At 38.8% G+C, this 13,662-nt stretch overlaps 1 protein-coding gene across 2 annotated transcripts in view; it reads right to left on the minus strand.

The window, feature by feature from the left end:
• Window positions 1–384: 384 nt before the first annotated feature.
• The window catches only part of LOC117905096 (putative 3,4-dihydroxy-2-butanone kinase), a 100,808-nt gene continuing 87,530 nt past the window's right edge, over window positions 385–13,662 (minus strand). Inside the window, exon 20 of one of the 2 annotated variants that reach the window (XM_034817998.1) lies at window positions 385–850. In XM_034817998.1, the coding sequence (XP_034673889.1) occupies window positions 725–850 (126 nt within the window). In that variant the 3' untranslated portion in view covers window positions 385–724. The remainder of the gene's footprint in view (window positions 851–13,662) is intronic. The other variant, XM_034817999.1, reaches the window with a different exon arrangement.

Here is a 13,662-nt window from a genome sequence, read left to right on the forward strand (position 1 = left end):
TTTTTTTTTTTTTTTTGAATCATTGACAGACAGAGCTAAGGGACCCCTCGATCTTTATTTTTTTTTTCTTTTTGCAATAAAAACTTTGAAATTTTCAGGAGTTTTATCAGGGTTCATCAAAACTACAATATTATTTTGAAAGGATGGAAATATTTCTCCTTGTAGATTTTCAATCACCGGTTGGAAGTTTCCGGGAATTGAAAGAGCCCAATTTTCTCTTTTCAAATTGATGAATCAAGAAGAGAGAAGATTAAAAAACCTAAGAGTCGCATAAAACATTTGTTTGATTTACCCCTTAAACCACCACAATGGTACTGCTTAAAAAAAGAAAAAAAGGGGGGAAAAAAGAAGGTTCAAAGACTAAAATTGAGACACGAGTACGAGTGTAGTAAATGAAGGATTTTTCCAAATTGTTGGCAGTGATTGCAAGATTTGGCATTCTCCAACAGTGATAATAAAAAGATTAAACTATAAAGATCTGGAATCATTTGCTCAGAGTTTGACGGGCATTGTTCTCAACTGACGGGTAACAATCTCCACATTTACATTGCCGGATCGAATGGATGAAACTTTCTCGGCATTACTCTCTCAGCGTTATGCATACATTGCATAAGCGGAGAGCTGACAGCGGAAGCCCTAATTTTGTTACATGCTGATGTAAAGTCATGAGATGAGCAAAAATTTTACTTGGTTAAAATACGCAACCAAAAAGGAGTAGAGCTCCTCATGAAGCCATGCATTTGTCCTTGACAGCTAAGGCCGCTGCTCGGTACCAAGACGCTGCAGCCATGGCACCCGGGTCTGGAACTGATGCTAGTATCTCTCCGGAGATGTAGCTTGAGCGGCCAGCCTACATTAGATAACTGGTCAGACTTCCATTTACAAGTAAACTGATATGAAAATTTTGGAGCTCAGGCATTACATATAGTAATAAAGTGCACATAAATGACATATAATTCATCTCTTGTGTAGGGTGACAAACCACCCCAAACCAAGCACAAAAAACACAAGCTAGGCTGATAAATCTCAACCTAGCTTAGGTTGGGCCCAATAATGGATCTTGATCCCATACGGCATCATGTTAGCCATAGCTATCTGAATAACAATGGCCCTCAAAATTTCAACAAGCCTTTTAAGTCTGAGGCTCTCAAAAGAAATACCCCAGCAAGCATCAAGGTTTATCAATGCCTGCGGTATGCACCTCTTATGATAAAGCAGTATATGGGGTTCTCATCACGAATTTGGGATTTTATTCTGAACATCTCTTTCTTTGGAAAGGCTTTTAAAACTTCACATAGACAATAGCATTATAAGTATATAACTTGACCCATAAAAGATAAACACACCATAAAACAGTAAGACATTCTTGATATCGACAAAAAAATATTGGGAACATTAAAGACCTTGGCATAAGACAATGGTAATATGTCATCATTTCTTTTTCTTTTTCTTTTTCTTTTTTTTTTAAATGAATGTTCTTGAATCTTGTCGAATGGTTTATTACAATTGGTTTCATGATAAGTGGTGGTGAGTCATGCTGGGAGTTTACATTATTAATTAAATCAGAATATTTTAGTAGTTGTCAATTTGCTCTCCCTACATACAAGGCTTGGGGGGGCATGGGTAGCTGATTTTTGTTATTAGAAGTTTGTAACATTAGGGAGTGTTGCCATTTTTCCTGTTCTTATATTAAGATCAGATTGTTAGAAGGCTGTTATGGAGTGGGCTAACTATCAATCTATAGGTGAGGATGACAGGACTACTCTTGAGAAGTTTTTTGATGAGGAATTGCAGGTGGTGCTTCATGATTTGCATGAGGATAAGGTCCTTGGCTCTGACAACTCTATTTTGGCATTTAGGAAACAAAATGGGAGACTATGAAAGAGCATGCTTTGGGGTTTTTGAGGAAGTTCTGGGTTTCTGTTTTCACAAAGAAAAGTTTAAAAGCCACATTTTAGTTTTGGTTCCTCAAAAAGGTGGAGTAGAGGATATTAGGAATTTAGGCATATTAAGCTCATGGGAGTTTTATATGAACTTCTGGCTGACACTCTTGCGAACAGGCTAAGGCATGTGGTTTGGAGTTCAATAATGTGTTTGCTGAGCATAGACAAATCCTAGATGCTATTCTCATTTCTATTGGAACTCTTTATTCTAAATTACAGAGTTCCAAATGAGATTGTAAGTTGGAAATAGAAAAAGCTGGACCACCAAGTTGGATTGAAGTAGAGAAAGGGTTGCTATGGGCAGTTGCTCGTATAGAATTTGAGTATCTATTGTTAGAATTTAGTTTTGGTGAATGGAGTTCCTGCAGATTATGACTATTATTATTATTTTCTAGATTTTCTGTGGTCTGAGATAAGGAGATCTGCTCTTCCCTTATCTATTCGTCTTGGTCAAGGCTGCTTTATTCTGGTTGGTAGAGCGGGAAGAGCAGGCAGCTAGGGGGTGGTGATATCCCATTTGTTCTTCCTTTTGCTGATGACACTGTTATGGTGTGACATGGCTGGTGAGCAGTTGCTGCATCTCAAGTGTATCTTGCTATCACTGAAGCAATTTAAAAGTAGACCTACATAAGAAAGAAATTATTCCAGTGGGGAATATGGAGGAGGGGGGGGAAGGGAATATGGAGAATGTGACTGTTTGCACTTCATATATGTGTGTAGAGCGGCTTAGTTCCTTGTCTTCCAATATGGATTTGTTATTGGGTACTTTCTTCAAATATAATGTAGTACAGAATTTGGTGGAGGAATTTTTGAGAGGAAACTTGCATTTTTTAAAGTTAATATCTAAACCAACTAGGTAGGCTAACTAATGTAGGGCAACCCTAGGGTTTTTATCTTTCAGGGTTTAAGGAATGGATTAACGGATAAAGTTTATGGCTACAAAATAAAATAAAATAAAAAATATAGCGAAAGAAGATAAGGAGAAGAAGAATGGAAACCTTAGAGTAGCATTAAGGCGTTCTAGGAATTTCACCAAAAAGAAAATTAATGGAGTATTGCCATTGAGAATTGCAAAGCATACAAGAAAACATAATTGTGAAAAGAGAGAAAAGGGAGAGAATCCCTAATTATTGTTATTGAAAAACTGTTAATAATACACATTGGACTTGGGTATATATATACATGTTAGTGGGACCCACAATACAATAAGGAAAGAAAAGGAAAAGGAAAAGTAAATAACCTAAATAACTGTACACTATCTAGCACTCCCCCTCAAACTGGAGCATATATGTTATATGCACCAAGCTTGTTACAAATGTATTTAATTCTAGGACCTCTAAGAGATTTAGTAAAAATATCTGCTAGTTGATCATTTGAATTGACAAAACTAGTCGCCACACATCCTGATGTGATCTTCTCTCTAATGAAGTGACAGTCAACTTCAATGTGTTTGGTCCTTTCATGGAAGACTGGATTGGATGCAATATGCAAAGCGGCTTGGTTGTCATAGATGAGCTTCATCTGTTCATCCTTTCCAAATCTCAACTCCCGAAGAAGATGTTTCAGCCATATGAGTTCACATGTTGCCAAAGCCATAGCTCGATACTCGGCTTCAGTACTAGATCTGACCACTACATCTTGTTTCTTACTCTTCCAGGATATTAGGTTACCTCCAATAAAAACACAATACCCGGAAGTGGAACGTCTATCTGTGGGTGAGCCAACCCAATTTGCATCTGTATAACCAACAACCTGGGTATGACCTCTAATCTCGTACAACACACCTTGGCCTGGTGTGCTTTTGATATATTGAAGAATGCGGATTACAGCATCCCAATGGCTATCACATGGTGACTGTAGGAATTGACTAACAACACTTACAGGAAAAGAAATGTCTGGACGAGTAATGGTGAGGTAGTTCAGTTTACCTACAAGTCGCCGATATCTCCCAAGATCTCCTAAAGGCTCCCCCTGTCCTGGTATAAGTTTGACATTTGGATCCATAGGAGTGTCTACCGGTTTACAGTCTAACATACCGGTTTCTTCCAAGATGTCTAAAGCATACTTCCTTTGGGAAAGAACCACACCGGAACTGGATTGAGCTATCTCAATCCCTAAAAAATACTTGAGTTTCCCCAAGTCTTTAGTTTGAAAGTGGGTGAAAAGGTGTTGCTTTAGTATTTGAATATCATTCTGATCACTGCCTGTAATGACGATATTGTCCACATAAACTACCAGATAAATACACTACCTCGAAGAGTTATGATGATAGAAACGGAATGGTCTGCTGTACTGTGGAGCATGCCAAACTCCTGAACAACAGAACTAAAACGGCTAAACCATGCTCGAGGAGATTGTTTCAAGCCATATAGAGAACGACGTAACCTGCACACTAAACCAGACTCCCCCTAAGCAACAAAATCAGGTGGTTGCTCCATATAAACTTCCTCAACAAGATCCTCATGAAGAAAAGCATTTTTAATATCTAACTGATAAAGAGGCCAAGAACGCATAGCAGCCATGGAGAGCAATAGACGAATAGAAGCTATCTTGGCAACAGGAGAGAAAGTGTCACCATAATCAGAACCATAAACCTAAGTATAGCCTTTAGCAACTAAGCAGGCCTTAAGACGATCAACCTAACCATCAAGGTCAACCTTAACTGTGTAGACCCAACGACAACAAACTGTAGATTTACCAGAGGGTAAAACAACAAGATCCCAAGTGCCATTGGAGTGTAAAGCAGTCATTTCATCTACCATTGCCTGTCGCCAGCCTAGATGAGAAAGAGCCTCAGGGGTGCTCTTGGGAAGAGAAACATAAGATATAACAGAAACAAATGTAGAATAGGGTGAAGATAATCGATGGTAACTCAAAAAATTGTAAATGGGATGAGGATTACGAGTAGATCGATTACCTTTCCGAAGAGCAATGGGTAAGTCAGCAGGAACCTCGGCCAAAGAAGGAGGTAGAGTCGGGGCAGGAGAAGCCGAAGGGATAGGAAGTGAGTCAGCAGGTACCTTGGCCAAAGAAGGAGGAACAACGACACGATGACGGCGATGATAAACCTGAAGTGGGAGAGAAGGCACTGCATCAGGTGGGGAGATAATGGGAAGGGGTAAGACTTCAAAAACAGGAAGAGACTCAGAGGTGGAGAAGAACTCTGAGTCCTCAAAGAAAGTGACATCAGCGGAGAGAAAGTAGCGATGAGTCTTAGAGGAATAACAACGATAACCCTTTTGAAGTTTGGAATATCCCAAGAAGATGCATTTTGTGGCTTTGGCAGAAAGTTTGTCCTGTCCAGGAGTGAGAATATGAACAAAGCAAGTACAACCAAAAACACGAGAATGAAGGAAATAAAGTGGTTGGTCAGGGAAAAGAAGGGAATGAGGAATCTAATCGTGTAATAAAGATGAGGGCATACGATTAATCAAATAACATGCTATAAGAACAGCGTCCCCCCCAAAACGAAAAGGAACATTACTATGGAGAAGGAGAGTACGAGCTGTCTCAACAAGATGTCGATTCTTACATTCAGATACCCCATTTTGTTGAGGAGTATGAGCACAAGAAGATTGATGAAAGATCCCATGTTGGGACATAAATGAAGTAAATGGTGCAGAAAAATATTCCCTGACATTGTCACTGCGCAACACACGAATAGAAATATTGAACTAGGTTTGGGTTTCAACATAAAATTTCTAGAAAATAGAGAATAACTCAGCTCGATTTTTCATTAAAAATAACCATGTACATCGAGAATAGTCATCAATGAAAGTGACAAAATACTGAAATCCTAAAGTAGACGTGGTCTGACAAGGACCCCAAACATTAGTGTGGACAAGTTTAAAAGGAGACTTTGCCCGATTATTCAAACGCTTTGGGAACAAGACACGAGTATGTTTCCCAAGCTGACAGGACTCACACGCAAGCGACAATAAAGATGAAAAACGAGGGACCATTTTCTGGAACTTGGATAGACTAAGGTGGCCCAGGCAACTGTGGATGAGGAGGGTAGCATTAGTGGAAATGCAAACTGCAGGAGTTGAAGGTGAGGTGAGGTGATAGAGGCCTCAAGACTCACGTCCTATGCCAATTGTCTTCCCCATACTCCGGTCCTGCAAGGTCACAAATTTATTAGAGAAAGTGATAGAACAGTTAAGAGTGCGAGTTATTTTGCTGATGGAAATAAGATTAAAAGGACACTCAGGGGCATAAAGGACAGAATGGAGAGGTAGGGAAGGGAGAGGATGAGCTAAACCAAAACCTTTAGCCATAATTTGGGAACCATTAGCTAAAGTAACAATAGGTAAGGCAAAGGTAGTAGTAATAGAAGAGAAAAGATCCTTATTACCAGGTATGTGATCAGAAGCGCCAGAATATAGAATCCAAGGTTCAAGAGAAGATGTGTGGGTAAGACAAGCAGAAGCATTACCAGTCTGGGCAACAGAAGCAACAGAAGCTGACTTAGTGGCCTGATAGCGGAGATAGTCATCATACTCACTGTCAGTGAGGGAAATACCCTGAGATGTGGAGGAACTGGGAGGCTGAGGATCAGATGATTGGGCCACGTGGGCAGTGCGGGGAGGCCGCCCATGTAACTGATAACACCGATCACGAGTGTGGCCAAGCTTATTGCAATAGGTGCAATGAGGTCGTTGGCCTCTACCTCGGTCACCACTGCGTCCTCCTCGAGAGTTAGTTTGAGAAACTAACACAGAAGAATCTGAAGTGTTATCAGATGCCAAAGTCTGAGTAGAGGAGATACGGAGGAGGTGAGCAAACACATCATCCAAGGATGGAACGGAGGAATTGCCAAGAATTTGATCACGGACGGTCTCAAGATCTGGACGAAGGCCAATAAGCGTAAGAACCATGAAGAACTTGCCAATCTGTGTTCGTTAATCCCCAACATCAGTGGTAAGAGGCATCACGGTCAAGAATTCCTCCTTAAGAGAGGCAATCTAGCCAATATAAGTAGATAAATCCATGTCTTGTTGTCTGACATTGACAATAGAAGAAGCCACCTTATAAAGACGTTGGATATCATTCGTATATAGCCCTTTCGCCTGATTCCAAAATTTAAAGCATGTTTTGTAGGCCCGAAGATGAAGCAGAATCTTAGGATCAACTGATTGCCATAACACACTACATAACTGTGCATCTATCTTCCTCCATTGTACTTTGTCAACCTCAGGGATATCTACCTCCTGCGTAACAAGGTGATCCTCATAATCTTGACCCATAAACCAAAGCTCCACAGAGGCAGACCAAGACAAATAATTTTCACTGCCAACCAATTTCTCCGAATGCCTCATAGAAGATCCTGATATGACAGAGGAAAAAGTGGAACTTTTAGTAGCCATATCTACTTATCTGGAGAACGAAATCTGTTTGGATCGAAGAGAGCCCTAATACGGCTTCAGATCAAGGCTGAAAGAAGAAAAACCAAGGATCCGCGGTTGTGAGAGACCAAATAGTAAAGAAAAACAAATGTGGCACTACTGGAAGGGTAGAAGAACACTTCCTAAGACACATGCGGGGCTCGGGGTGAAGAGGAAGTCATCGGAGGTTGCCAGAAAGGCTGTTTAGAGGGCCGACGGAGACAAAAAAACCCAAAAAAATGCACTTGCAGGGGTCAGATGACACAAGCACAGATGGAGGGTGGCTAGACGACGTCAGGCGAGGTTGGAGGTGGAAGTGCGTGGTCAGCGCGTGGCTGAGAATCTCCCTTCGGTGCTATGAGAAAACTTGAAAATCTCCTCTTTGTGCACCTGATGGTATGGTCAGTGTCGAAAAAGGACTTCGCTAGAAAAAGGTCGCTGGAAAAGTCGCCCGCGATGAGGGTTTTCTGACGGCGATGAGGTATTTCTGACAGCGATACGGTTGATCGGAAAGCTTTAGGAGATGGGAAAGGTGACCGTAATGAAACACAGTCACTGAAAGATTTCCCAGAATGGATTCACGGATAAACCATAAATAACTAGGGTTTTTTTCTCCTTAGACTCTGATACCATGTGAAAAGAGAGAAAAGGGAGAATCCCTAATTATTGTTATTGAAAAACTGTTAATAATATATATTGGACTTGGGTATATATATACATGTTAGTAGGATCCACAATACAATAAGGAAATAAAATGAAAAGGAAAAGTAAATAACCTAAATAACTGTACACTATCTAACAATAATATTATTAATAATTTATACTTTGATTTACATCATTTAGCCGTTATTTATGGGCTTCTTTAGAAATCCAAATTCTATGAGTATTATAATAACCTATCATGAATTTAATTCTAATTTCTCCTATAACCTAATTAGCTACTCTTAATTTGGCTCCAACAAATACTAATCCTAATTTAATTCCAACTAACACTAATCCTTCGTAAAGTTTAGTTATTCCTTTCCTTCCCTTGAGTAGATCTGGGAGATTCATTCTTAGCACTAACCTTTACTAACAGCACCCTCTCAAGTTTTTCAGTATACTTCTGCTTTGTCTATAGCTTAGAAAGTTTATTAAGGAAGCAAGAAAGAGAAAGGAAACGACAGAAAAGGGAAAGAAAATTTTAAAATAAATAAATAAATAAAAGAAAAGTTCCAATAAATGATTTCTCTTTTATAATCCTATTCCAATTTTATTCCATTTTTCAAGAGTAGGATCAATATGCAAGTTGGATAAAGAAAAAACCAGTAAACCAAAGGTTGGATCAATATCCAATTTTATTCTATTTTGCAACCAGTTATGGAGAAATCAAGATCAAGGCAGCAATGGATGGGCTGGAACAACTGCAAACATTTGTATAGCCAAGTTTTCTAGTGTTGGTGAATGGCACTCCCATAAAAATTTCCAAGGACTTGAGGCAAGATGACACATTCTCTCTTTATTTATGTTGGTCATGGAAGCTCTTGTTTTATTTCAAAGCATTGCAAGGGGGTGTTCTATCACTGGCTTCAAGCTTGGAGGTAAGGGAGGAGTAAAGGTGAAGGTTCCTTGTCTCCTTTTTTTTTTTTACAGATGATACCCTGTTTCTTAAGGCTTGCAAGGAGAAGACAAGGTACCTTCAATGAATACTTATTTGCATTGAGCTTACCTTGCACTGAAGATCAATTTACAAAGGGAGATGATTTTGGTAGGTGAGTGGAGGGACTAGAAAGATTAGCCTCTTTGTTAGGTTATAGCATAGGTGGCTTTCCTTCCATCTATATAGGACTTCCATTGGAAGCTTATTTTAACTCTTACTATGGGATTCATGTGGAGGATCAATTTCAAAAGAGGCTAGCTTCTTGAAACTAGTACTTGTCTAAGTGGGTAAATTGACTCCCATCACAAGTTTGCTGATTTAGTTCATTTCATTGTTTGTCAAACCTATGGTGCTTAGAATCAAATTGAAATAAAAACCAAGGAGAATTCTTACAGAGGGACTTGGTTGGAGGGGATTGGGAATCAAAGGCTTTCCACTTTAAATAGAGCCATTATGGGGAAGTGGTTGTTTTTTTTTTTTTTTTTTTTTTGATTGGAAACGACACAAAGATTTATTGATAGATAAAAATAAGTACAAAAGAAGGATGAGGAATCCTCACACCAAAGAAAGCTAAACTATAGAAAAATACACCGAAAAACAAGCGAACACTCTAAAAAGACCACTCCTTATGGAGTACACACTACTATCCAATCAAGTTGTATCACATTAAGGGTAGTCCTCTTAAAAACCTTGGAACAATAAGCCCAAAGAGAAGCAAGGAAAACAATAGAGTCCCAAAGATACTCTGAATTCCTTGCTTTATCCTCAAAAATCCTCGCATTTCTTTCCCACCACACAATCCAAATAAGAGCAATGCTTGCAGCTTGCCACAAGGTTATCCCCCTCTTAGAAGAACCAAATCCATTAAATTTGATGGACATCATGTCAAGGATGCTCCTTGGGGGGACCCAATCCATCTTATCTAACTAAAATAACCTGTGCCACAAACCAATCGTCAAGGAGCAATGAAGAAAAATATGATCAGTTGATTCCCCATGCTTCATGCACAGAATACAAATATCAGGACTAAGGGCTTTGTAGGGTCTTCTCACTTGTAGCATGTCATTAGTATTCACCTTCTGGTGTGTCACTAACCAGACGAAGGACTTAAAGGAACTTGAGAATTCCAAACGAACTTAGAAGGAAAAACCTGAGGAGATCCAGAAAATTGGGATAAAGCTAGAAAGAAGGATTTAACTAAAAAAAGCCTTGAAAAAGATAAGGGCCAAAATCTGGCATCTGGAATCGAAGGAGATAAATGCAATCCATCGAGAGATCGCATGAGGCCTTCTAAGTCCTCTATCTCAGAATCTGATAGGTTACGACGGAAATTTAAATTCCAAGAGAAAGGACGAGTAGGACTGAGAACTGAAGAAATAGGTATGTTTTTATCCAAGACTACTCTAAATAGTCTTGGATATTGGGTTCCCAAAGGTTGGTCCCCCCACCACAAATCTTCCCAGAACCGAATTCTTTCCCCATTTCCTACCACAAACCGAGTAAACGAGGAAAACTCCTAGAAGACTTGAGTAATAGCCTTCCAAGGACAGTGATGTGACCATCTGACTAATGTGTTAGCATCCCAACCATTGGAGTGTGAACCATAAATGCTTAGTATGACCTAATGCCATAGAGCTAAACCCTCTCTAGGGTACCTCCACAGCCATTTCCCTAAAAGAGCAAGATTCCTCAGAGAAATATTCCCAAAACCCAAACCCCCTATTTCCTTCGGTTTACACACGACATCCCACTTGACTAAATGATCTCTTTTGCCTTCCCCAATCCCTGACCATAAAAAATCCCTTTGCAACCTCTCGATTTTTGTAGCGACTGAAGCGGGTAACTTAAATAAAGAAAGAAAGTAACAGGGCATATGGGTAAGGCAAGATTGGATGAGAGTTATCCTCCTTCCGAATGATAGGTATGCCTTTTGCCATCCATCTAATCTTCTTGAAATTCTCTCAATCACTGGATCCTAAAATCCACCTGCCCTGGGGTTCCCACCCAAAGGAAGACCCAGATAAAGTATAGGCCCAGCCAGAAGATGGGGAAGTGGTTGTAGAGATGCACAAATAAGATGGAAAGCTTGTGGAGGAGGGTCATTCAAGGAAAGTTTAGGGAGTGGAGGTTGGAGCATAAGAGAGGTCAGAGAAGCTTTTAGGGTGGGTTCGTGGGAAGTTATTGAAAGGGAACGAAAAGAGTTCAAGCACAAGACCCTGATTTCAAATTAAAATGGACTTAGGACCAAGTTTTGGTTGGGTAGATGGGTTATAAGAACTCATCGAAAGAAGTTTTTCCTTGTCTCCATGATCTTGCTATACTGCATAATGCAAGAGTTGGTTGGTAGATTTATGGCAATGAAGGGCGGCTAGGGCAATCAAAGCCCTTGCTTTTGAAAGTCTTTTAAGGATTAGAAATTAAGGCTAGAGGGTCAATTTTTGAAGCACATTCAATTTGTTAGAGGCTTTTTAGGGTGGGTTCGTGTGAAGTTATTGAAAGGGAATGGAAAGAGTTCAAGCACAAAACCTCAATTTCAATTTAAAATGGACTCAGGATCAAGTTTTGGTTAGATAGATGGGTTATAAGGAGCACTCACTGAAAGACGTTTTTCCTTGTCTCTATGATCTTGCTACTGCATAATGCAAGAGTTGGTAGAGCTATGGCAATGAAAGGCAACCTAGGGTCATTAGAGGCCTTGCTTTTGAAAGTCTTTTAAGGATTAGAAATTAGGGCTAGGGGGTCAATTTTTGGAGGACATTCAATTTGTTAGAGGCTAAGTCCTAAAGGATGTGAAGGGGTGTTTCCTTGTGAGGTCCTTCATAATTTTGTCTACCCTAAGCTTGAATATTTTAACAATATACTAACTCATGAGAGGATAACCCTTGGTAAAAAGAAGCAATTTATGTAGGATAGGATGTGTGAAGAGCTACATGACATGGGTTCAAGTATGGGTGGGTGTGGTTGCATGTCTAGGTGTTGGACCTTCACATCTCAAATTTTGGGATATTAGGACTTGGCTAAATAATAATCTTGAATAATACTTAGATATGACTCAAAAATAGCATCTTCTTGACTTATAGTTGAAGAGTTTATCCATACAAATGATAGCCACCATTAGGAGACCTATCCTCACATCACTAAGATGAACTCTACCTTTTGTTTGCTCTTGGTTGCAAATCAAAATTAGACTCTATTCCCAATTAAATGTGAAAAATGTTTCTTGCTTAGAAATCTTAAGGAAAAAAAAAACATATCCATGGCTTTAGGGAGTGAAGATGAATCATACCTCCCAAAGAAACTTGATGTATGGCTTGAGACAATCACCTAGAGTGTGCTCTGAGTAATTCAATGGAGCTTCGACTAAGACTGGGATTCCTTAGAGCTTGATTGTCAAATTAGATGACATTGTATTAGCAGGTAATGATGCGACAAAGCTCTCCTTGTTGAAACGATACCTAGGAATGGAGTTCAAGACTAAGGGTTATAGCTATCTTAAATTTGCTTGAGCTTTGTTTGGAAAAAAAGGTAATATGTTTTTGGATTTGATAACTAAACCTAAAAGGCCAAAGTGATGGGAGAAGCTCCAATTCTTGAGAGCCATGGCTATGTGATGAGGTGGGCTCTTCTTAACAAATTAAGCTATGTATTAGAGACTTGTAGAAAGTTTCCTTCATTTGTTCCCCACAAGACCAAGCATTGTTTCCACTATTAATATTATCCATTGGTATATGCATTCATGACAAAGGCAAGTTGAGGCCTTATAAATGCTAATTGGGCTACAATAATTTTGATTCTGTACAAGACCAAGCATCATGGCTCACAATGGAACAAGAATCCTAAGGCGGTTGCCAACGATCAAATAAGGTTGAGGTAGCATCATTTTTTAGGGTTCAAGGGAACAAATACTTATGGTTATGGTAGTAGGCAAAAAATAAAACTGAGAAAAATAAAGAATGGATAGAAGAGAAAGAAGAACAACTTTAAAATCTCACCAAGGCCTTTTAGAATTCTCATTTAAAAGAGAAAAAAAAAAGGAATGAAAAAAATCTTAAAATTCTCAATAAGGCCTTCTAAGAGTCTCACCTCCAAGGAAAAATACCGTATTTTCAACATAAAAAGATGCAAAGGATGCAAATTATTACTAGGATTCCTCATACTAACTTAAAAGACTCAAAGAAACTATTTAAAAAAATAGGAAGAAAAAAAAGAAGAAAAAGAGAAACTGAACCTATATTAGATATTCTAATTCTTTTCATAGAACTCCTAAATCTTCCAAAAACTGAAACTAAAGCATAACCAAAAAAAAAACCCTTTAGAAAACATAAGGCTTTTTGAAACCACAAAATTTTTAAAGAATAATAGTCCTTAAAAAAATATAAAATCTCATTTTGTAGAATGACAAAGTTCTAGCCAAAAAGACAACTATTTTCATTTCCACTACAAAAAAAGCCCTTTAATTCCAGTTTTGAATGTTTTATTTCCCCTCCTTTCTAAGCCTTCAAGGGAAAGGTTTGTTTCGAAACAAAACGGAAAAACATTCAGGAACAAACACAAATATCACAATAAGTTCTGAAAATTAGGGAATAATTCTGATAAATCATATTGAACAAATTCTAACAATTACAATAAACCTTCCAATGTAATAAAAAAAATAAAGGAAATAACTGAAATAGGAAACTAGAAATAATGGAAACCA

The sequence above is a fragment of the Vitis riparia genome, chromosome 17, assembly GCF_004353265.1.
Source record: "Vitis riparia cultivar Riparia Gloire de Montpellier isolate 1030 chromosome 17, EGFV_Vit.rip_1.0, whole genome shotgun sequence".
In the NCBI taxonomy this organism is placed as follows: Eukaryota; Viridiplantae; Streptophyta; class Magnoliopsida; order Vitales; family Vitaceae; genus Vitis; species Vitis riparia.